Below are 23,809 nucleotides of genomic sequence, written 5' to 3'. Positions count from 1 at the left end.
CCAGCCCAGCGAGGGAGCGCGGGCAGCGCTGGTCCCCAAACAGGCTCTGAGGTCCTCGCACAGCCCTGGCACCCATCGCTCCCCAGCACGCTCCTGGCTGCTGGCTGCTGCCCAGGATCAGAACAGCACCACAGGCAGGTGCCCTCAGCGCCAAGTGCCCGTCTCCACCTGGCAGATGAGAGCGAGGAGGGCCACGGGTGTCCATCACGAGGATGGATGTGATCTGCCAGGGGGACAGCAGGACCTGGGACAAGGCTGGGCCTCCCAACACCGGTGTCCAGCTGGGACCACCACGCCGGCAGCCTGGTGTCCCTCTGCAAGTCTACTTCAACAGCAGGGGCTTGGCAGCAAAGAACATCCCTTTTCTGCATATTAACCCTACCCAGTCTGCACCCTGGCCGGGCCTGTCTGTCCTACCAAAACACACAGCTGGCTGCAGCCCATGGTTCCTGCTTTGCAGGGATGTGAAGCGCTGGAGACCCCGCGCTGCCCTCGGAGTGACCGCGCAGGTGGCGCTGCCAGCCCTGCCCGGTGCCGGCCGTCCCGCTGAATGGACACGGCTCGCAAGGAGCGCGGCAGCCGGGCAAATGCTCTCCTGGAGCCACCCCGGCCAACAAGGCAGCTTGAAAAACCCATAAAATGGAACAATAATAAAGAAAACTAGAGGGGGTGGCTCACACCCAGCAGCTGATTCACCAGCGCTGCTCTGCTTTACCCCAAGACACACCGGCAGGACAAGCTAAGGGCGTGTTTTCAGCCGAATTACTTTTAATTGAGTACATCGGAGCTTAGAAACACATGATGCTGTCGGAGATAAATATAGCCACGGCTACGAGGATAGAGGGGGCAGGGAGCAATCGAGGTTCCACACAGCCGTGAAGGAGCTTCCAGCTCCGGGAGGCAGCGCCGGCCGCGCCGCCGCACCTTTCCCCGCTCCGCTCGGGCATCCCCGCTCCGCTCGCTCGGGCACCCTCCGCACGCCCTGCCCGGCCCGGCCAAGGGGCCGCGGAGCCCATACCTGTTTTAAACTCTAGCGCCGGATCCTTCTCCCCCTCGCCCAGGTCGCTCTGCAGCATCATGTAGAGGATCCCGAAGGAGTTGTGGATGCCGAAGATGGAGCCGTTGCACCAGGCGGCGGCGAAGACCACCACCCAGCCGAAGCCGCCCTCGGGGGGCTGGAAGGGCGCGGCGACCCCGCTCTGTCCCGGCTCAGCCGCGGCCCCGGCACCAGCCCCGGCCCCGGCCCCGGCCCCAGCCCCGGCCCCGGCCCCGGCCCCGGGCTCGCTCTCGCCCGCCGCCGCCGCCGGCACCTTCTCGTCGCGTTGCGCCATCGCGGCCGCGCTCCGGCCGCCGCCCGCCGCCCGACTGCCCCGCAGCCGGTCCCACATGCCCGCCGCCCCCCCCGGCCGGCCCCCCCGCCCGCCCCCTCCTGCCGCAGCCTCACTCCCCGCCTCCCCTCCGCCGCCTCCATCCTCCTCCTCCTCCTCCATCGCGCCGCTCGGCCCCCGCGTCCCTACCTGCGGCGGGGGCCGCCCTCCCGCCCGCGCCCCCCTCCCGTCCCCCCGCGGCGCTCAAAGGCGGCCCCGGGCCCGGCCGCGGCCCCGCATCGCCCGCCGAGCGCCGCGCCGCCCCCGCCAGCGCCGCATCCTGCGGCGGGCCCGGCCCGGGGCGGGCCCCCGCCAGCGCCGCCCCCGCGGGGCCCGACGGGGCCGGGGGGCAGCGGGGAGCGATGGGGAGCGATGGGGAGCGATGGGGGAGCTGCCGGAGCCCCCCGGCCCCGCACGGTGCCCCGGCTGCGGAACATCCCGCGGGCGCGGCCCGGGGCTCTCCTGGCCCGGCGGGGATGCTGCCGCTCCCTCCGGCCCGCAGCAGAGCCCCCGGAGCCGCCCGAGCAGGTGGCAAACAGACGGAGAGGGGACGCCTTTCCTTCCACGCCGGGCGGCCCGGGGGGAGTTTTGGCGTGCCCGACCCCGAAAGGTTCGGGGAGCGTTTGTGTGACACCGAGCCGGCCTCTTGCCGGGGGAGCCGCCCGCATCCCCCCGGCTGCGGGGCTGTCCCCAGGGCCGCGGGGCGCCCCACGCCGCCTCCTCCGGGAGGAAGAGCAGCGGCCACCCAAAATCAATGATTTCGGGAGCTGTTCCCTCGCCTCTGCCTTGTTTTGCAGCAAGCTGTGCCCTTCCCCTTCTTTCAATAAATAATTACAAACCCACCAATATATTAAAGCCTGTCTTTTCACACGCTGAAGGTATTTACACTTTCATATATGCCAAGTCTGAGTTATTATTCTTTCTTTCCCCTAATGGCTGTGTCAGTGTCAGATTCCTATCAGAGTAAAATAATACATCCCAACCTCCCGCTGCTCTTTCTTTACCTCCAGGGATATTAATTACAGGGCAGGGTGCGGAGCCGGCAGGGAGGCGGCGGCAGGGCCGCACCATCTCCCTGCCTCTCCCGAAGCCGGAGAGCAGCGCCCGGCCAGGGGCTGCGGGCTGGGAAGGCTTTTGTCAACGTGCCGCGGCTCGCCGGGCACGGAGAAGCCCTCTGGGACACGGTTACAGCCAGAAAAACCTCAGCTCGGCCTTCCCGCCCGCTCCCGCCGGCAAATCACTGCCAGCTCCATCGCCATCCGCTTCCTCCCAGGCAGAGGATGAGGAGCAGCGGCTCTGAGCAGCCTCTGTGAGCGATGGCGAGAGCCGGGCTGGAGGGATGCGCCGATGGGGAGCGCGCTCTCCTCCCCTCGCCTTCCCTCGCGGGGCCGCGCCGGTGGAGGAGCCCAAATCCCCCCGGCCGGTGGGCTGCCCGTCGGGATCGCCGCGCTCAGGGCAGCCTCGCTGCTGGAGGAACTGCATTTTTATTTCCCTTCCTCTCTGGTGGAGTCTCCTCCCCGGATCCCCATCTCCACAGCGCGGCTGGGGGAGGCTTGGGATGTTTGGAAGCATCTTCCACTGCCCTCTGCCGACACAACGAGCAGCTAAATTTTAATTTCCACATCACCAGAAAGCCTGCTCAGGTTCCCGGCCTGCTGGTTTTATTTTGTTAAGCCCCTGCAAGCCGAGGGAAAAGGGACCTGGGGTACCCCGGGTGGTGCGCAGGGAAGCTGCCCCCCAAAATGTTAATTCTCCACAGCAGCAAAGCAAGGCTGGGTTAGAAACAGCAGTGAGAGAGGTGGGAGAGCCCTTTGCCATAGAAAATACCATGTTATGGAGATTTCTTCCCTCTGGAGCTGCAGAAGGCTCTCAGAGGGGGAAACAGGAGGTTAATTCTCCTTGGGCCTCGAGCCAGACACAAAACCCAGGGAGCAGCATCTCCCCTGGATGTTGGCTGCATGGTGCCTGCACAGAGAATTTTTTGGCCCAGACATCACTGGGCTGGAGTGGACCAGTGAGACTGAGGAGTAAAATCACAGAAGGGACTGAAAAAGTGGGGTTAAAAGTCTGGGCTGGGTGAGAGGATGGATTTCATCAAGGAGGAAGATGCAGCCTGGGAAGCTCTGGGAAATCCAGGCAGGAACAGCTCTGCCTGCTGTAAGAACACAGAGCATCCCACCCAGAGGCTCTGCAGCTTCATAACCACAAGATGAAAGAAACGCTGAGGAAAACCAGACAAAGCTGCTCTTCCCTGGTTGAACTCCATGCTAGAACACTCTTCTGTGTCTGCCACATGGTTTCCCTCAAAGCCCTGAGCTGCCAGCTTGGTGAGGGATGCACTGGATGGCAGCAGCACCTCCAGGCTCTCCAGATGCACATCTGGCACCCCTGGAGAGCTGGCAGGGAGCCCCTCATGGCACAGCTGATGAGCAGCGTGTGCTTGGCTCCAACCCTGGTGCCAGAGCCCCTGCCAGAGGGATTGGCTCCTGCTCAGTGTGTGCCTGGTGGTGCAGAAGGGGAGGAGGAATGGAAATATCTGTGCAAACACCTTGGGAAGTGCTGTGGGACCCCGTGGCCTCAGAGAACACAAATTTCCAGTGGTTTTGTAACCTGGCTTGGTTTTAGTGACGTGGGGATGATGCCTTAAGTTTCAGCTTTCATGTTTTCCAGACTCTGTACTGCATTGGTGTATAACTCTGAACTCCATATAAAGTGTCAGCAGTTCTCCTCACAGCTCAGGCACACAGAACAATCCTTTTCCAGCCCCAGAACCAAGGACACCTCTGCAGCTTCAGGCCCAGAAAGTGCAAACAACAGAGAATTGAGGAGAGCAGACTGGGAGGGTGGGACTGCATCACCTGGAGCTGGAATTGGACAATCAACCCCAACATGGAAATGGACCAAAACTGATAAAAGTGTGAGAACTCGTGAGCCTCATCCAGCTTGGGTGTAGCCCTGGCTGGGCTCTTGTGCTGCCCAAGGTGAATCCTGTGAAGGCCTTTTAATAAATCCCTGCTTTATTCCTTTGACTCTGTTCTAGGCAGCCTCTCAAAGCATCAGGAACATGTAGGGTTGTCCTGAGGACAAAACCTCACTGACAGCATCTGCTGCAGGGCCAAAAGCTTTGGGAAAACATCTCTAGTGGTGAGCAGCTCTCTGCAGAGACATTCACATGCTGGGCACAGCCCCTTCCTGTCACTAGCAGTGCTCCTTTCTTTAGAGTGGAGCTGTAGTTAAGACAGCTGCTGCATCTGGCCTGGCAGAGACACTGTCCCAGAGGAAAAAGGAGCTCAGGGGCAGCCCTAGGGATGTGGCAGAACTCCCTCCCTGGCAGGGATACTGGAATGCAGAGTCTGGAGCCCAAGGCTTGTCCCAGGGAGAAGGCAGAGACCAGCACACTGTAACATCCTTCCTCTGCCTGACCTTCCCAAAGTCTGGGATCAAAAATATCACAGGTGGCATTTCCCACCTTTTTGGTGAGATTGAAGTAGATTCTACTTAGTTTGGCTGAAAAATGAGGCAGCTTGGAAGTGCTGGTGCCAGCAGTGGGTTTTCAGGGAGCCACGTGCCATCAACCCCCACATTTGACTTCATTTTTGGCAGTGGAAATCACAGCACCTCATCCTCTCCATGGCTCCAGGCTGGGTGGGGAACATGGTGCTGCTCAGACATTGCTGCCCTACCTGATTTTCCATTTTGCAGCTAAGCAAAACCACAGTTTCTGGCCCAAACAGAGGACCAGGGTGGATCTATGTTTTATTAAAGGGCTTCTGCAGCCACTCAGCTGCCTGCTCACCTTCAGCCATCCAGCTGCAGAGCTGTGGAGGGCATTTTCTGAGCGTGCCTCACCGGTTTTCCATATTTCCTTTGAAATAGGAGCTCCAGGGGCACGTTCCTGTGGGGAAGTGGAAGTTCCTGCCCAGCCCCACCAGCCCCAACCACTGCCCCACATAACCCCACGGGACCTCGGCGCGAGGTGCCAGAGCTGCTCTGCTGATGGCAAGAGCTCGAGCCGGCACACAAAGGAGGCAAGGATCCAGCTGTAAATTAATATTTTATAGAACACCAAGAAAAATCAGAGAGGCTAATTACAGCGATAATCATCTCGGCCCCGAGGCATTTCCATGGAAGTCAGGAATTACCCAGGATTACCTCAGCCCTCGCAGCAGCCCGGCGGGAGGCAGCGTGTGCCACGGCACCCAGCACCTCCTCCCGGGCCGGCTGGGGGTCCACGACCCAAAACAAAGAGCTTTGGCAGCTGTGAAAAACGCCAATCACTTGTTTTTCAAATTTCAAAAGTTCAATAGTACTAAAATGGTTATAAAAATAGTAATACAATTAGAGTGATAATAATTTGGACAAGATGAATTAAGACAATGTGAGACAATAGAGACAAAGAGTTACGGATGTCCGGGTACCTTTTTCTGGTCAGCACAAGCTCAAAAAAGGACCCACGTTAACAGAGGGTTAACCCTTAAAAACAACAGCCTGTTGCATATTCATACACCTCATACATGATGCATAAATTCCATTCAAACACAGGATTCTGTCTGGTCATTGTCAGCTTCTTCCTCTGAATCCTGACAGCGCCTTCGAGGTGGGAAGAAGTTCATTTCTTCTGATAATGGAGCAATAAATTCTCTTTCTCTGAAAGATTCAGGTGTCCTGTGGCTGCTATCTCACTACGAGTCCTTTCTTTAAAAAAGTATCCTACATAGCATAGTTTCTATTTTAACATTTTTTATAACCTAAAACTATATTTAACACACTACTTAAGAGAATTAATACAGCATTACTTTCTAACACAAAGCATATAAATATTCATTTGAATATTTGCGAAAAGCCAATCATAAATTACGCATTTTTCACAGCAGCCTCCTGGTGTCCCACTCCGGCTGCACAGCCTTGGCTTGAGCTGGCTGGGGTGGGGATGGAGGTGCTGGGGTTTGGGGCTGGGTGCTCCTCTGGCCCCACTGTGCCTGTCACTAATATGGGAGCTACCGCTGACCCCAAGCTGCTCAAAACTCTGAGGAGTTCAGGGAGTCACTGGCAAAAAATTGTGGATGTGGCCCCAGGATAAGTTTTTCCTATGGTTCATTAATTTGCTGTTATTAAGTGATATTTGCATTGTTTATCCAGTGATGGAATGAATTCCCTCGGGAAAGGGTGAATTCCCCATCAGCTCCTCACTTTGGAAGGTGATCATGGCAAGCCTGGAACATCTCTGGGAGCTGCATGGCTAGGAGTTCTGCAGGCTCCTGTCCCACTCAAAGGGACAAAGCCAGCCCAGACACCTCCAGGGGAGCGGCTCAGGGAGCAGGGGAGCCTTGGCGCAGCTGGTTTGTGCCCCTGTGCTCAAGCAGAGGACACTGCTGGTGTGACACCCAGAAAAACACTCAGGTAAAACCCCACATGTGCTGTGCGCAGAGCTGGGAAGAGCCTGGGCTGAGGCTGGCCCCGGGCTGGGGGTGCTGCAGGTGCTCAGCTCTGTGGGTGCTGCTGCCTGCACCGTTCCCTCCCCCTGCCCTCACCCTCCCAAGCCAATGGGGCACCCTGGGCACGCTGCCTGTGCCCCCCAGGCCCAGGTGTGTGTGTGTGCCTGACAGCACCAGCAATGCAGGAGCTGCTCTGGGGGCTCCAGGGGCTGAGGCCTGGGCAGCTGTGCCCCCCTTTGGGTTTGCTCCTGGCACCTCGAGGGTTGGTGATGGGCTGAGCTCTCCTGGCAGCACCCAGAGCTCCGGAGCTGCTCCGAGAGAGGGCTGGGAGCCACCGAGGGCTGCGGGCAGGAGGGGAGGGGGCAGCTCTGTCCTGGGCATGGCAGAGGGGCTGCTCATCCCCCCCGTCCAAACTGAGTCCCCAGATCCCTGCCTGGTGCTGTCGCAGGCTGTGCTGTCCTGGCAGCAGCATCATCATCCTCACCCTGAGCAGCTGCACTCACTTCTGGCTCTGTTTGGCTCACAGAAAACTTCTGCTTCATTTCCTGAGATGAGAACACCTCTGGTGGCACCAGCACAGGGACAGGACAGCTTGGCCAAGACAAGGATGAATCTGAAGTGTCCAGCCTGAGTGTCACTGCTCAGGAAGGTCCCTGGGGACACCGGCAGGAGTGAGGATGGGAGGGAGGATGCAGCAGCCGGGGCTGGCGTGGGATGCAGAGCTGCCCGAGCTCCTCGGGGCACGGCAGGGCTGCCCGGGCTCCTCTGGGCACGGCAGGGCTGCCCGGGTTTCTCTGGGCACGGCAGGGCTGCCCTTACACCGCTGCCTGCAGAAGAGCCCGGCTCCGGGCTGGGACACAACTTGTGCCCAAGGTCCAGCCTAGTGAGGGCAGCCGTCCCTTTTGGGGTGCCCTCGCCCCTCATCCATGCCCGTTTTCTGTTCCTGACGAGCATCCTGATGCGCTGGGGATGAGGAGCTCCCCCCGCTGCCTCCTCCGGCGCCCTCCTGACAAGCTCGGCTTAATCCCGCCCTGGAGCGCTGCGTAAAGAAATCAAAGCGTGAGTCATCTCCCTCCAAACCTCAAACCGTGTCACAGATTATCCCTCGTGCTGCTGAAGTTCTTTCTTCCCCCACAGCCTCAGTGCGAGGGGAAGGCAGCGCGTTTCCCGCACGGCGTTTCCCGCACGGCAGCTCCCGCACAGCTCCAGCCGCCTGTCCCTGCTGGCTCGCTCTGCCCTCTAGGAGCGGCTGCACTCACAGCAGCTCTGGAATCACGGCATCGTGGAATTGCTCAGGGTGGAAAAGCCTCCATCGAGTCCAGCCATCCCCACAGCACTGCCAAACCCAACATTAACCTGCGTCCCCAAGTGCCACATCTACAAATCCTTTAAATCCCCCCAGGGATGGTGACTCCATCACTGCCCTGGGCAGCTGTGCCAGGGCTGGGCAGCCTTTTCCGTGAAGAAATTTTCCCTAACATCCAATTTAAACCTCCCCTGGCCCAGGCTGAGGCTGTTCCTTCTCCTCCTGTCAGTGCTCCCTGGGATAAGATCCCAAATCCCTCCAGCTGTCCCCTCAGGAGTTGTGCAGAGCCACAAGGTCCCCCTTGATCCCCCTTTTCTCCAGGCTGAGCCCCTTTCCCAGGTGTCTCAGTTGCTCCTGGTGTGCTCCAGCCCCTTCCCAGCTCCATTCCCTTCTCTGGACATGCTCCAGCCCCTCAACTTCTCTCTTGAGGGTCCCAGAACTGCCCCCAGGATCTGGGGTTCGATTTTGTGGGTGCCTGGCTAGGCAGGTGCATGGGGGGATGGCCAGGGATTTGAGGAAGGGCTGTGGGGTCACTGGGTGCTGCCCTGGCTCCGCTGGCATCCTTGGCACAGGCATGCAGCTGCCATGGGCAGAGCTGTGTGGTTTTCCTGCAGTCTCAGCCCCTGAAGGAGTAATTCACCTCTCTCCTTTTCCAGCCAGCAAAATCCCTGCTGGTCACTGGGGCTGAGGTGTGGGCACAGCCTGGGATGGGTTTGGTGCGGCTGGAGTGGGCTGAGAAGGGCAGGGCCCTGAGGTGGGGTCACTTGTCACACTCTTGGGGTGTCTCAGGTGTCCCTGCCCTGGCAGGGGTGTTGGGATTGGATGGACTTTAAGGTCACTTGCAGCCCAGACCATTCTGGGATTCCAGGACTCCCAGGCTGGGATTTTGTTGGACCCCCAAGCAGATGAGGCTCCTGCAGATGTTTGCACTCAACATGGTGCAGTGCTGGCACTGGGGCACAGAACCATGGCAGGGTTTAGGCTGGAGGGCAGCTTTGAAGGTCTTCTAGTCCAACCCCCTGCCATGGCAGGGACACCTCCCAGCATCCCAGGCTGCTCCAAGCCCCATCCAGCCTGGCCTTGGGCACTGCCAGGGATCCAGGGGCAGCCACAGCTGCTCTGGGCACCCTGTGCCAGGGCCTTACACCCTCACTGTAAAAAATTTCTTCCTCATATCTGGTTTAAATTGACCCTCTTCTATTTTAAAACCATCACTTACTGTCCTATAACAACAGGTCCTCCTAAAAACTTTGTCACCATCTTTCTTGGAGCCCCTTTAGACACTGGAAGGGACTCACTCTTGGGTCTCCCTGCATCCTTCCCTTCTCCAGGTGAACATCCCCAGCTCTCCCAGCCTGCCCCAGAGCACAGGGCTCCAGTCTTTGGGGTGTCTCTGTGACATGACCAAGGAGAGGACCCCAAATCCCCGGGCACCAGCAGCTGGTGACAGTGACAAGCTGGGGAGGACCATGCTTTCCTTGGGGCTTCATCAACACCCCAGAGCAACACCTTGGCCTGGATCTGACCCATGGGGAGACACCAGGACCCACAGGGCACAGGGGAAGCGGGGAGAAGATGGTGGCAACGCCACACCTGGAGCAGACGCTGCCCACACCGCTCCCTCTCACCGGAGCATCGCTTCCCCTCCCGGCCAGCGGAGGCATTTCCAGGGGATGCTCCAGAGCCGCGGCTCACGGCGAGGGCTGGGAAGCGGCGGGGAATGAGGGATTTCTGCGAACCCCGAGGCGAAGTTGTAAGGGCGGCTCCGGGGTGGCTCGGGGTGCCGGGGCTGGCTCGGGGTGCCGGGTGGGCTCGGGGTGCCGAGGCGGCTCCGGGCTGGCCCGGGGTGGCTCGGGGGTGGTTCGGGGGTGCCGGGTGGGCTCCGGGGTGCTGGGGTGGGCTCGGGGTGCTGGGGCTGGCTCGGGCTGGCTCGGGTGTGCCGGGGTGGCTCGGGGATGGCTCCGGGGTGCCGGGCTGGGTCGGAGTGCCGGGTTGGCTCGGGGGTGCCCGTGTGGCTCAGGGTGCCGGGCTGGGGCCCGGGAATGGCTCGGGGTGCCTCTGTGTCTCGGGGTGCCGGTGTGTCTCGGGGATGGCTCGGGGTTGGCCCGGGGTGCCGCTGTGTCTCGGGGTGCCCGGTTGGCTCGGGGATGGCTCGGGGATGGCCCGGGGATGGCTCGGGGATGGTCGGGGTGCCGCTGTGTCTCGGGGTGCCGCTGTGTCTCGGGGTTGGCCCGGGGATGGCTCGGGGTTGGCCCGGGGATGGCTCAGGGATAGTTCGGGGTTGGCTCGGGGTGCCGCTGTGTCTCGGGGATGGCTCGGGGATGGCTCGGGGTTGGCCCGGGGATGGCTCAGGGATAGTTCGGGGATGGCTCGGGGTGCCGCTGTGTCTCGGGGTGCCGGGCTGGGGCGCGGGGCGGAGCGGGGCGGGGGCGGGCGGGCACATGCGCCGTGCGCGCACTGCGGAGCGGCGCGGGCAGCGCGGGCAGCGCCGGCGGAGCGGGGCGCGGGGCGCGGGCAGCGGCGGCGGCGGCCGCAGCCCCGCACGGCCCCGCACGGCTCCGCACGGCCCCGCACGGCCCTGCCGAGACACACCCGGCCCCGGAGCCAGCCCGGCGGAGGTGAGCGCGGGGGATGCGGGGATGACGCGGCGCAGGGAGAGCGGGGGGTCCCTGTGCCCGCAGGTGTGAGCGCGCAGGGGAGCACATCCCTTGGCGGGGCACGGCATTTTTGAGGCCTTTTGATGGGGGTCTCCAACACCTTTTCATCCTTTTGGGGGGGCGTCGTTGCGTGGAGGGGATCTCCCACCGCTCTGCATCCTGGCGCGGGGGGTGGGTGATGCTCTGCTGCTTTACATCTTTCCGGTGAGGGGGGGGATCTTTGCGGGGGTGGGGTTCTCCATCCCTTTACATCCTTGTGGGGGGATCCTCCATCCCTTCGAATCCTTTCAGGGCGGTTCTTCCGTCCCTTCGCATCCTTGCGGGGGGGGAGGGCCGCTCTGCATCCCCGTTTTGCTGCATCCCCCCCAGCTTTGCATCCGTGCACGGGGGCGGGGGGCTGTCCTCCATCCCTTCGCATCCTTGCTTTGGGAAGGGGCTGTCCAAGCTGCCTCTCATCCTCGCGTGGGGGGTCCCTCCACTTTGCACTTATTCACGGCCTGGAGGGGGGATCCTCCACGTTTTGCACCTTTGCCTGGAGGGAAGGTGGGGGGGTCAGGCTGCTCCGCACGTTTCCATGGCGGGGGGAGGGATCCCGGCAGCGCTTGGCACATTGGCAGCGCGCTGCTCCGGGCCTCTCCGCACCCTCTCAGCGCTGGGGAGGGGGGGTGTGCGCTGTCACTTCGCATTCCTGCATGGAGAGGGAGGGGGACCCGGCTGCTCTGCGCCTCGCACGGGGGCGGGCTGGGGGCGGGGGGGCTTTACCTGCCATCCTCGCCATCCTGGGGAGGGAGGATCCTTCATCTTCACATCACTGCGGGGGATACGCTGGGCCCACGGTTGCCTGTGCTCCCACAACCAGCGCAGGGCAGGGCTCATCACCCCCTGGCTGGGGAACTGGGGGGGTCCGGGGGGGCTGTGCAGGCCGATGTGAGGCTGGGGGTACAGAGGGGACAGCGCTGAGCAGGGCACAGCCCGGTGTCACCTGTCATGCATGGCCCCCCCTCCCTCCCCATCCTGGTGCCCTCCCCGGCATTTGGAGCCCCGCTGGGTTCAGAGCCCCCCTGGTGACCCCCCCAGCCCGGGGCACCCCCATGGGCAGAGCTGCAGGTGGGCTCAGAGCCCCTCAAAGCTGCCGAGCCTGGGCCTCCGCGCTCAGTGATTCAGCTACTTGCAGGGAGCTTTAATTTTCTCGCTTCAAACTCGAGTTCTTGCTGCCTCGTGGTGGTGTCAGCGCCATGGGTCACCTGCGGCCTGAGATGCTTTTTGAGGGAGCTGCTGGCTGCTCCGTGTGGCCGGACACGCTGCCGGAGGAGGGGAGAGCAGCGCCGGGATGTGCGGGCAGCTCGGGAATGGCAGGATTAATAATTCATCTTCCAAACTTCAGCGTGCCAAGGCACACCCCTCACGCTGCAGCTCGTTGCCTGGGGTTTAAAGAGCTTGCTGGTGTCATTTTCTTTTTAAAAACGGTGTTTTGGTGGTATTTGAGTATGTCGGTAGCTGCCAGGGTGACAGCTCGGTGAGGAGGGCAGGGCCACGGCAGCATCGGTCCAGCACAGCCTGCTCTGGCAGGCAGAGGGTTAATGTGCACCGGGCTGTGCTGTCGCAAACGCGGAGCAGGAGCGGGGCTCTTACCCAGAGCGCTGTGATGCACTCAGACCCCAAATGCCCGCTCCTCTCCCCGGGAGCCGGAGCCCACGGAGGAAACTGGAGCTGGAGCATATTTTGCTTTGAGCTGTCATCTCCCTTGGCCCAGTTCTGAACCAAAGATGCTCATCCTCCATTTTATGGCAGATGACAAATCAGCCGCCGATGCCAAGATCTTGACAAGTTACGAACAACAGCCCTCGAGCCAGAAGTGTTAAGAAATAAAAAAAGAAAAGCAAGAACGCTTTTTCTTTTTTTTTCTTTTTTTCTTTTTTTTTTGGGTTTGGTTTTTTTTTTTTTTTGCAGAGCTGCTCATCCAAAAGCCATCCTCTGAGCTGCACCCCGCGGCATTTCACACGTCTCTGAGCAGCGGGGCTGCAGCCAGCTCCAGGCTGGCATCTGCCCCCTCTTCCCCGCATCCACCCCGAGGTTTGTAGGGTGCAGCCCTGGTGGGGAAGCCCAGATGGGGAGCGGCAGGCAGAGCCCAGCCCCGCAGGGAGCAGCCTGGGGCTGCCTGGGAGCGCTCTGCTCCAAGGCTGGAGATGCCAGCCCTGCCTGCGGCTGTTCCCAAAGGCAGCAGCGGGTTTGCAGAGAGCCCCTCGCTGCTGGCCGAGGGTTTTCCCGGTTTATCAAAGCGCCTTCTATGCTGGGGAGAAAAAGGCTGGTTTGTTCAGCAGCCTCCTGCCCGCACAGCCCGGCGGCCAGCGAGGGAGATCCTTCTGGTAATGAGCTGGGCACAAAAGGGAAAAAAAGCTGTCATTGAAGATTTTCCTTTGGTGATGGAGTCATTAAAAACAACACATGATTCCTGGGCCAGCAGGGATCCTTTGCAGCCAAAGCAGAGCTGAGATCGCTGCTGTGTTCCCACAGCCCAGCCCCTGACGCCTCCTCTGACGATCAAGGCAGCGCCGCTGCTCCCGGGCATTCCCCGCACGGGAACCGGGCACGAGCAGCCCGGGGGTGATGGAGGAGGGTCCTGCACAGATTCATCCACAGCTTTCCCCCTCCTTTTCCCCTTCAGCGTTAGGGTATTGGGATGGATGGGTTTTTTTGCATGGATTTTGCATGGATAGGGATACTCTGATCTGTACCCACAGCAGAGATAGAGCCAAGGGTGAATGGGAAGGACCTGGAGAAGTGGCCTCAGCTCCATGAGCAGTGCCAGGGGACACTGAGGGCTCCCCCTTTCTGAGAAATCAAACAACAGAACCCAAACTCCACGTTAACTGAACCCCAAGGAAAGCTACTGCCTGAAAATCCACCTGCCAGAGATGGGATTGTTCAGCCTGGAGAAGAGAAGGCTCTGGAGAGACCTCAGGATCCCTTCCAGCAGCCCAAGGGGGTTTATCAAAAGGAGGGAAAGGCTTTTTTCAGGGGTAAATAGTGACAGGTCAATGGAGAATGGCTTTGAACCAAAAGAGGAGAGATTTAGACTAAAAGTTAGGAAGAAATTCTTGGCTCTGAGGGGGCTGAGGCCCTGGCACAGGTGCCTTGAGCAGCTGTGGCTGCCCCTGGATCCCTGGAAGTGCCCAAGGCCAGGCTGGACACTGGGGCTTGGAGCAGCCTGGGATGGTGGAAGGTGTCCCTGCCATGGCAGGGGGTTGAATGAGATCATCTTAAAGGTCCCTTCCAACCCAAACCCTCCTGTGATTCTGTGATTTACAGCATTTGCTGTCACCTACCCTAAAAGAAACATCATTTAGCGAAAACCCCTCTGGGAGCCTGTTTGTTTTAAACCAGACTCGCAGCAGGATGAGGTTTCTGCACTGACCCTGGGGTAACAGCAGCTGCTTTATGGCCTCCTCCTGAGCAGGGCTGGTGCTGCAGAGCCATGGGGAGTGCTGGGGCTTAGAGACAGCTCCAGCAAGTGCTGCTCCTGGGGCCGAAACATTTTACAGTAGAAGGAGGGGGAAAAATCCCCAAACCAAACCACAACGGTGGCATTTACTAATCCAGCTCCCGAGGAATATTTTTAGCTATGATTTAAGGTTGTGTTGCACTTTGCTGTGAAGTGGAGCCTCCTGGAGCTGCCATGGGGGAGCTGGCACAGGAGAAGCCGTGGAGGGAGGCAGGGGGGAGGCAGGGACAGCTCTGCCTGGGACACGGGTGGGACACGAGTCAGGGCTGTGGGACATGGGTCAGGGTTGTAGGACATGGGTGGGACATGGGTGGGACACAGGTGGGACATGGCTCACGGCTGTGGAACATGGGTCAGGACTGTGGGACACAGGTGGGACATGAGTCAGGGCTGTAGGACATGGGTGGGACATGGGTCAGGACTGTGGGACATGGGTGGGACACGAGTCATGGCTGTGGGACCCTGGTGGGACACAGGTCACAGCTCAGGAGCCATGGAGCTGTGCCCTGGCCCAGCTGGACCCGGCTCTCTCCCCCCTTTGGCAGCAGGGTCTGGCCCTTCCCCAGCTCCACCCAAATCTGTTCCTGGCCAGCAGCAAAATCCCTCTGTGCCCCCAGGGGCTGAGACCTCTCCACTCGTTTCACAGTGAGTCCCAGCCCTGGTTTCCAGCCTCCCTGTGCTGATATCCTGGGAATGGAGGACAAAACCTCCATCCCACACCCTGGGGTTTCCAGCCTCCCTGTGCTGACATCCTGGGAATGGGGGACAAAACCACCATCCCACACCCTGGGGTTTTCAGTCTCTGGGGAATTTTCCCACCTGATGCTTTGCTGACCCTGCAGAGGGACTGGGATGTTATCCAGATGTTTTCCTTCACCTCAGCAGCACCAGCATCTGGCAGCTTAGATCCATCAGGGCAGAAAAGCAGCTCTCATTTTATAAGAGGGTCCAAAAAAAAAAAGGAATTTTGCCTCCAGCCATTGCTCCTGACATTCTTTGCAACAGCTTTCCATGTGCATGACTGTGGCCTCACCCCTCCCCAGAGCCTCTCTGTCCCAGAGTGGGGTTTCTGTGGCCCCAGACCATTTGTAAAGGCAGGGTCCTTTGGGATGCAGGGCTCTCAAGGAAGGGGCAGGCAGTGGCATTGCTTCCCCCATGCCCACCAGCCCCCAGTGCCACCCCGAGGATTTGCTCTCACTGAAGTCCTGCCCTCTGCTTTATTTGGAGCGAGGGGAGCACTCAGGATCCAGCTGGTTTTAATATATTTAATGAACCTTTGGACAGCAGCTCTGGAGCAATGGTCACCTTCCCAGGGAGCAGTGACATTTGTCATGCTGGTGGTGCTCTCAGGCATTTGGGCTGCCAGCAAATGGAGAAGTGGTGGCAGATGCATTTTGTAAATTAGAGCAGCGAGTCCTTGTGGTGCAGCTCCATTTTGTGGGAGGTAAATCAGCAGATCTGGCCCAGCTCTCCCAGGCAGGTTTTTCCCTGCACCACAAAGAGCCACCTGCACAGCTTTTCCTGGCTGGATTTCTCCTGCTTTTCCTGGGGCTGGATTTCTCCTGAGACAACAAAACTCCAGCCCCTGAAGGCTCTGAGAAGCCCTGTAGGCTCTGCTCTCCCCATGGCCCACACTGGTAGGACAGCAGGAGTTTGGGGCCACCTGAACCAGAGGTTGCCCCCAGCCATGAGGTGGCTGCTGTGGCCTCTCTGCCCTCTGCAGGTTTGTCCTGTTGCTCTCTGAACCATCCCACGCTGGTTCCCACCACGCTGTGGCAGAGCTCCACAAATCAACACCTCGAGAAGCTGCTGCTTTCACACCTTCCACCTATTTCTGGCTGCTCAGAAGCATCACACACCCCCAGATCCTTCCCAGCCCTCTTCTCTACCAGCTCCCTCCTGCCAAACTCCACAAGATGAGCTCCTTCAGGCACCTGCAAGCCCCACTGAATGTCAGCTCTGCCTCTTGTCCTTTCCTTGACTTCAGATTCAGGGGTTTTGTTGCTCCTTTCACTATTTCAGGACTGCTTTGTGCCTCCTTCCTGCCCCCAGCCCTTCCTCACCTCTCCATTCCAAGGGTTCTGCACCAAAACAGGGTCCTGAGCAGCCACCACAAGCCGTGGCACTTCTTGTTTGTTTAATATCCACTTAAAAACTTTTTTGTTCAAGGTTTATAGGTTTTGCAACGTATCTCCTGGTTTTTTCTCTTCTCTGCCTCCTGGCATCCAGCCAAAGATTTGCTGCCTTGCAAAATCCTCCAGTTCTGGCAGTGCTGCTCCTCAGGGCTCAGAAGGACCCTGGGAAGCCCAAATTGGGAAGGAGCTTTGATTGCAAGGGCTGAGCAAACAGACTGCCCCAAAGCCTGGCCTAGAACTGAGCTCAGGGCAGGGCTGACCCCAGCTCCCAGTCTTGAGGTGTTTGCTTCACCACACACTTACCCACATCCTCCTCAAATCCAAGCTTGGGGTTTTCCTGGCTAAAGAGTGAAGGTTTCCCTCATTCCTGCTGCTCCATGCACTCCTGATCCCATCAGGAATATTGGAGGTGCCTCATTTGCAGCTTGGACATCCTTCCCTGCAGTGCTGCCCACCTCTGCCATGGCTCCTCTCCCACTCCAGGTGTCTCCTGCAGGAAAACAAACCCCAGAACTGTTCTCTGCTCCACCACAGCTCAGGTGGGAGCCAGGACACCTCTCCCTTCTCCCTCATGCCACACCAAGCAGGGCTCCAGGGCTGCAGGTGCTGGGCACTGAGCAAGCCAGAACTCTGCCCCAGGGATTAAGCAGCAGCTGAGGGATCTGTGCTCACCAGCCTGTCCCTCCCTGCAGGGCCACCAGAGCACACCTGGTCCCCCAGGCCCCTTTAGATCTGCCTGCAGGGCTGTAAATCACAGCCCAGGGGGACAGAGTGGCTCTGGGGACAGGGAGGGAGTGAGGGCACAGAACATAAGGAGCAATGGCTGGATGCAAAATCCCCTTTCTTTGGACCCTCTTACAAAATGAGAGCTGCTTTTCTGCCCTGATGGACCTAAGCTGCCAGATGCTGGTGCTGCTGAGGTGAAGGACAACATCTGGAAGGAGCCAGCTGCAGGGTCACCCCTGGGCCAGCAGCTGCAAGTCACCCCCCAGCCTAGTCTGCAGGGATTGGGGCAGCTTTTATTGCCCAGCACTGTTCTGGGACAGCCCCTATATCCCAGAGCTGGTTTTGGACAGCCCTTACTGCCCAAAACTGTTCTGGGACAGCCCTTACTGCCCAAAACTGCTCTGGGACAGCCCTTATTGCCCAGAGCTGCTCTGGGACAGCAGGGGCTGCGCCTCAGTGCTGCCAGCAGCTCTGCATTTGGGGTGCTGCTGGCAGTTTGTTCCTTGGGGGAAATCAGCATCTTAGGGCACAATGAACAGCTCATTTCTGCCCTATGTCCTCCCCTGCCTGGTCAGCTCAGCTGGGTGTGATTCCCTTCCAAGCTGCACCACTGGGTTTGGGAAGCAGGTGGGAAGCTGCTGGATTTAGGGCTATTGTCTCTCTCCAGTCACAGGGAAAAGCTGAGTGATGGGAGGATCCCCACAGTGCACCTGAAACCTGAACCAGCCCCTGGCTGGTCCCATTTCTCCTGCCTTCACCCTGCTGAGCTCATGGCTCCCATTTTCCTCCTCCTGCATCCTGACCCCACCTCCCACTGAGGGCTCCTGCCTTCCTTCCACTCAGGACACAGTGAAATCCCATGGGATTTAGTCCATGTACATGATCCTGGAGCCTGCACCCAGACCATCCCTGCCCTTGGGAGCCTCTTCCTGAAGGTCTGAGGAAAAGACCACCCAAAATCACCCCCTTGAAGTCCTGCAGATGACCTGTGATAGCAGGAGGAGCAGGAGCAGTGCTGGGCACAGCTCAGCATCCCCTGCTGAGGCTCTGGCCAGGGTCAGTGCTCAGCATTCATGTGCAGCCTCTTGGTGGGTGATCAGGATGTGCCAGAGAGGACAGAAATGAAGTTGGCCTCTCTGGAATCACATGCAGCCCATCCCCACCAGAGAGCTGGCCTCAGGACAGGCCTAGAGATGGCAGCTTTTAGGTGAGCAGTTGGGATTTCAAGGCACAAGTCAGAGGTTTGGTGCTGTTGGTGCAGCACGGTGAGAGAACTCTGGTCAGGGGAGGGCTCTCTGGGGTTCTGGTCCCTGTTATGCATTAATTGGGGGGTTGGAAAACAGCTTTTCCTTTGATTTGGTCAAAATTTCCTTTACAGGCTCTCCTTGCATAAAAATGTGCCAAACTCCTCCTTGGTTCCTTCTGCTGCAAGCTCTGAGTCTTGTTTGGCCTCTTTGGGGTGAGATTAAAGGGATTTTCCTCCTCCAGGGATGCCCTCCCATGGCACAGTCTCAAATGCTGCCATCACACCCCTCACCCACCTTCTGCCTCTCTTCCAATCTGGCCCTGCTGGGAAGTTCCAAACCACAAAAATCACAAAATCCCTTTTTCCCTTCATTCTGCTCCAGGGTCCCCGTGGGGGCTGCGGGCTCAGGTGGCCCCAATTCCCCCCAGGGATTTGTCCCCTGTGCAGGGCCAGAGAGCCCCGGGTGCCAGGGCTGTGTCCAGTGGCCTGTCCCGTGGCTGTGGCCCAGGGGGATGCTGAGAATGGCTCTTTGTTCCCTGTTCCTAATTGCTGGGCCCGGGCAGCTCGTTAAGGGCTCTGCCCTGTGCCCCGCAGTGCTGCAGCCCTGGGATGTGCCAGGGCTCAGCCTCTGAGGGCAGCTTTTGGGGGCACACATCAAAACCAGCTCGGGGTGCAGCCGCCTCAGCTCTTTACTCAGCCTGGGGGGCTCGGGGTGCCCAGGAAGGGGAGGGGGTTGTACATGGCCAGAGCCTCCCCTGCAAATGCTGGCCCACAGAACAAACAGCCGGCAGAAATGTGATTTTTGGGAGGTGGGGACATCACCACAGCTCTGGAAGCACTGGAGGGCTCGGGGTTCGCTCTGAGCCCCGCACAGCCCCCGGAGGGGTCCCCCCGGCTCCTTCCCCTGCCCCCCGAGCGCCCCGGGCAGAGCCCAGCCCTGAGGACAGGCTGTGGGCTCCTCCATGGGGGGAGCTGGAATTTGCATTTGAAAGCAGCGGAGGAGCTGCTGCCGCTGCTGGGAGCGCTGGCCGGGTGCTGTCAATGGGAAACTGTTCTGTCTGAGCTGCCGGGGCCAAAAAATGTGAACTCTGCACATGGCTGGCCCCGCTCGGGGCAGCAGCGCTGGCTCCGCTCACGGCCATGGCGGGAGCTGCTTCTCCTCGCTGCCAACATTTTGGGGAAGATGGGGCGGGTGGGGACGTGGAACAGGGGGGTTCTGCTCGCTGGGAATGCTGTTCGTGCCCTCTGGTCCTTATCAGCACAGCCACCAGCTTGCCTTTGCTCTGGGAGCTGGGCTGAGCCCCGATGCACTCGTGGCACCCAAGACCCCCTTGAGTGAACCTGGGGGGTGGCTGCCTGTCCCTGTCCCTGTCCCTGTCCCTGACCCTGTCCCAGGGTTTGTGTCACCATCCCAGGGTCTGTGTCCCACTCCCAGGGTCTGTGTCCCTGTCCCTGTTCCAGGGTCTGTGTCCCTGTCCCAGTCCCAGGGTCTGTGTCACCATCCCAGGGTCTGTGTCACCATCCCAGGGTCTGTGTCTCACTCCCAGGGTCTATGTCTCTGTCCCAGGGTCTGTGTCCCTGTCCCGCTCCCAGGGTCTGTGTCACCATCCCAGGGTCTGTGTCCCTGTCCCAGTCCCCACCACCATGGATAATAAATGCTCCTTTTTTGCCTCTTTTCCCAACCTGTTTCCCACCATTCACCTTTCACAGCAGTGGGGTACCCTGTCCCCAGCACCCCACAGCCCATGGTGTCCCTCCTTCATCCTTCCCTGCAGCTCCCATGGGTGCTCTTAGTGGGGTGAGGCCTTTGGTCTCCCTGCATCTCCTTAAACCCTGTAGAAAATTAACCATCTCCAGTCCAGGGGGGGACAGAGGAGCAGGGGACACCCAGAGATGTTGTGGGGGCACCCAGGGATGCTGTGGGGGCACCTGGAAATGCTGTGGTGACACCCAGGGATGCTGTGGGAATGCCAAGAGATGCTGTGGGGGCACCCAAAGATGCTGTGGAGGCTCACACAGGAGTTATGGGGACACCCAAAGATGTTGTAGGTGCACACAGGAGTTGTGGGGTACCCAGAGGTGCTGCAGGGGCTCACACAGGAGCTATGGGGGCACCTGGAAATGCTGTGGGGCACCCAGAGATGTTGTGGGGCCACCCAAATATGCTGTGGGGGTGCACAAGGAGCTATGGGGACACCCAGCGATGCTGTGGGGCTTCCAAAGATGCTGTGGAGGTTCACACAGGAGTTATGGGGACGCTCAGAAATGCTGTGGGGAACCCAAAGATGCTGTGGAGGCACACAGGATCTATGGGGACACCTAGGAATGCTGTGGGGACACCCAAAGATCTGTGGGAGTGCACACAGGAGCTGTGGGGGTACCCAGAGATGTTGTGGGGGCACACACAGGAGCTATGGAGGCACCTGGAAATGCTGTGGGGGCACCCAAAGATGCTGTGGGGGCACACAGGAGCTATGGGGACATCTGGAAATGCTGTGGGGGCACCCAAAGATGCTGTGGGGGCACACAGGAGCTATGGGGACATCTGGAAATGCTATGGGGACACCTGGAAATGCTGTGGGGGCACCCAAAGATGCTGTGGGGCACCCAAAGATGCTATGGGGGTGCACACAGAATCTATGGGGACACCCAGGGATGCCGTGGGGCCATGCAGGGAGCTGGGATGAGCTGGCCACAGCAGCTTGTCTCAGTGTGGTGTGAGCACAAATAAAACCCTGGAGAGGCTGCAGTGAGCTGGAAATAATGGCATTACAAGCGCTGCCTGGCTTCTCTTTGGGCTGTGTGAGGCTGCTCGGGGCCAGCTGAAGGGCTGCAGCACAGGGGCTTGAGCAGCTCTGGGAGGTGACTGGGAAAGGACACGGTGGCACAAAGGTAGGGACAAGGTCCTGGAGGCTCACAGTGTGCATCCAGCCCTGCTTGGGAAAGTCCTGCTGGGCCTGCCTGTCCCAGCGTGGGCAGGAGGAGCCTCTGGCGCAAGTGTGGGGGAACAGACAACTGGGGAAAGCTGTGTATTCTGATTTTAATTTTGATCTTGATTTTTGACTTTAATCCAAGTGATTAATCAGAAAGGACCTTCAGTTTGTCCAGTCTCAGAGTTTCTAATTAAAATCGGGGGATTTTCTTTCAGTTTCACCTGTGTGTTATTTGAAAAATGCCTGAAAATCGGGGGGTTGGGTTCTGCAACAGAGCTGTTTAAAAAATTCAAAACATACAAAGCTTTGTTCAACCTCATGTGTGGTGTGCCCTCTGCTCTCCCCCCTCTGTCGCTGCCTTGCTCTGCTGTCCCAGGAGAGGCTGAGGGCTCGCCATGCCGCTGGTGAAGAGGAACATCGAGCCCCGGCACCTGTGCCGGGGGGCCCTGCCCGATGGGGTGACCAGCGAGCTGGAATGTGTCACCAACAGCACCCTGGCTGCCATCATCAAACAGCTGGGCAGCCTCAGTAAGTCAGGCACTGCCACCTGGGGGGGTGGCACCGGGGTGGGACAGGCATGGCAATGGGGTGGCACTGGGGTGGCACGGGGATGGTAATGGGATGGCAATGGGATGGCACTGGGATGGTAATGGGATGGTAATGGGATAGCACTGGGATGGTAATGGGATAGCACTGGGATGGCACTGGGATAACACTGGGATGGCACTGGGATAGCACTGGGATAACACTGGGATAACACTGGGATGGCACTGGGATGGCACTGGGATAGCACTGGGATAGCACTGGGATGGCACTGGGATAACACTGGGATGGCACTGGGATAGCACTGGGATGGCACTGGGATAACACTGGGATGGCACTGGGATGGCACTGGGATAGCACTGGGATGGCACTGGGATGGCACTGGGATAGCACTGGGATGGCACTGGGATAGCACTGGGATAGCACTGGGATAGGACTGGGATGGTAATGGGATAGGACTGGGATAACACTGGGATGGCACTGGGATAGCACTGGGATAACACTGGGATGGCACTGGGATAACACTGGGGTGGCACTGGGATAACACTGGGATAGCACTGGGATGGCACTGGGATAGCACTGGGATAACACTGGGATGGCACTGGGATGGCACTGGGATAGCACTGGGATGGCACTGGGATAGCACTGGGATGGCACTGGGATGGCACTGGGATAACACTGGGATGGCACTGGATGCCAATGGGATGGCACTGGGATGGCACTGGGATAGCACTGGGATAGCACTGGGATGGCACTGGGATAGCACTGGGATAACACTGGGATGGCACTGGATGCCAATGGGATGGCACTGGGATGGCACTGGGATGGCACTGGGATAGCACTGGGATGGCACTGGGATGGCACAGTCGCTCCCACCAGTTCCAAACACAGAGAAATGAGGGTTATGTGAGAGCCATATGAGCTGCAGCCACCCCTAAGTCAGTGAGAATTATCCAGCTTGTTGGAAATAGGAGGATAGGAGGATGCTCCTACTTTTTATTATTTTTTCTTTTTTTATTTAGATATATTTCTGGATATCATTTTATAGAATTAATTATTTATAGGATAAATAATTATTGTCATAATTAATTATTTTTAAATTATTTTATATCATTACATATTTATTATATTTTTATATATTTTTAATATATATGTTTGGGTTTTGGTTTTTTATAATTTTATATATATATAAAATAATTTTTTTAAGTATATATATATATATAAAAGTTTGTATTTTGGTTGGGTTGTTTGCTTTTGTTTTTGGGGTTTTTTTGTTTTTTGGGTTTTTTTTTGTTTGTTTGGTTTTTTTTTTTGTTTATTTTTGTTTTTGTTTTTGGGTTTTTTGGGGTTTTTTTGGCCAGGCTTGAAATGGGGACTTGGTGACATTTTGAGACCCATTTCCCTCCCACAGCTGGTCTGTGCAGTGGGGGATAGAAAGCCTTCAGGAGCCCCTTGCTTCTCCACTTGGCCAGAAATAGGAAGGCCAGGTGAAGATTTACAATACCCCAAGCTATTCTTTCACAGTTGGAGCTTTTTGAGGAAGTGAGGTCTCTATCACAGGTCTAAACCCTCAGCTGTTTCCTGCCCTGGGACTGATCTCAGCAGGAAAGGGGCACATGAGAGCACTGCACACACCAGGGTGAAGCTTTAACAGGAGCAACCTATTTCATGCTGAATATCCACTTAAAATAGAGAGAGAAGCTATTCAGGGCCCCCCCTTTTTCACACACCTCCAGAAGCAGATTCTGCTCTAAAATACTCCCAGAAAAATAAACCCAGGGTGTAGGGAGCTGCTGGAAGTGCAGTGGCTCACACGAGCAGCACCCACGTCTGCTCAGGCTTCCAGTCCAGGGAAAAAGGGAATCAAACATGACCAAGCTGGGGAGTGCTCTGAGGAGGTTCTGAAAGTGCCCTGATCTGGGGAACTGTCTGAGAGGTGGGACTGGAGGAAACCCTGAG

At 58.4% G+C, this 23,809-nt stretch overlaps 3 protein-coding genes across 5 annotated transcripts in view; 1 reads left to right on the top strand and 2 right to left on the bottom strand.

The window, feature by feature from the left end:
- Positions 1-1,388, bottom strand: part of SLC16A2 (solute carrier family 16 member 2) — a 34,806-nt gene extending 33,418 nt beyond the window's left edge. The window contains exon 1 of the mRNA XM_066559294.1: positions 1,019-1,388. Within this exon, the coding sequence (XP_066415391.1) occupies positions 1,019-1,388 (370 nt within the window). The remainder of the gene's footprint in view (positions 1-1,018) is intronic.
- Positions 1,389-9,732: 8,344 nt separating this feature from the next.
- On the bottom strand, positions 9,733-10,833 carry LOC136562776 (uncharacterized). The gene has a single exon (XM_066559783.1). It carries the CDS (start codon positions 10,831-10,833, stop codon positions 9,733-9,735), a length of 1,101 nt encoding a protein of 366 aa, XP_066415880.1.
- Positions 10,668-23,809, top strand: part of LOC136562788 (actin-binding protein WASF3-like) — a 27,447-nt gene continuing 14,305 nt past the window's right edge. For 2 of the 3 annotated variants that reach the window (XM_066559795.1, XM_066559793.1), the window contains exons 1-2: positions 10,668-10,726; positions 21,684-21,835. In XM_066559795.1, the coding sequence (XP_066415892.1) occupies positions 21,703-21,835 (133 nt within the window). In that variant the 5' untranslated portion in view covers positions 10,668-10,726; positions 21,684-21,702. Of the gene's footprint in view, positions 10,727-21,031; positions 21,836-23,809 lie in introns of those variants that run through there. The other variant, XM_066559794.1, reaches the window with a different exon arrangement.

The sequence above is a fragment of the Molothrus aeneus genome, chromosome 14 (assembly GCF_037042795.1).
Source record: "Molothrus aeneus isolate 106 chromosome 14, BPBGC_Maene_1.0, whole genome shotgun sequence".
Classification (NCBI taxonomy): domain Eukaryota; kingdom Metazoa; phylum Chordata; class Aves; order Passeriformes; family Icteridae; genus Molothrus; species Molothrus aeneus.
The sequence above is the reverse complement of the archived record's forward strand: the minus strand, read 5'-3'. Positions and strand labels throughout refer to the sequence as shown.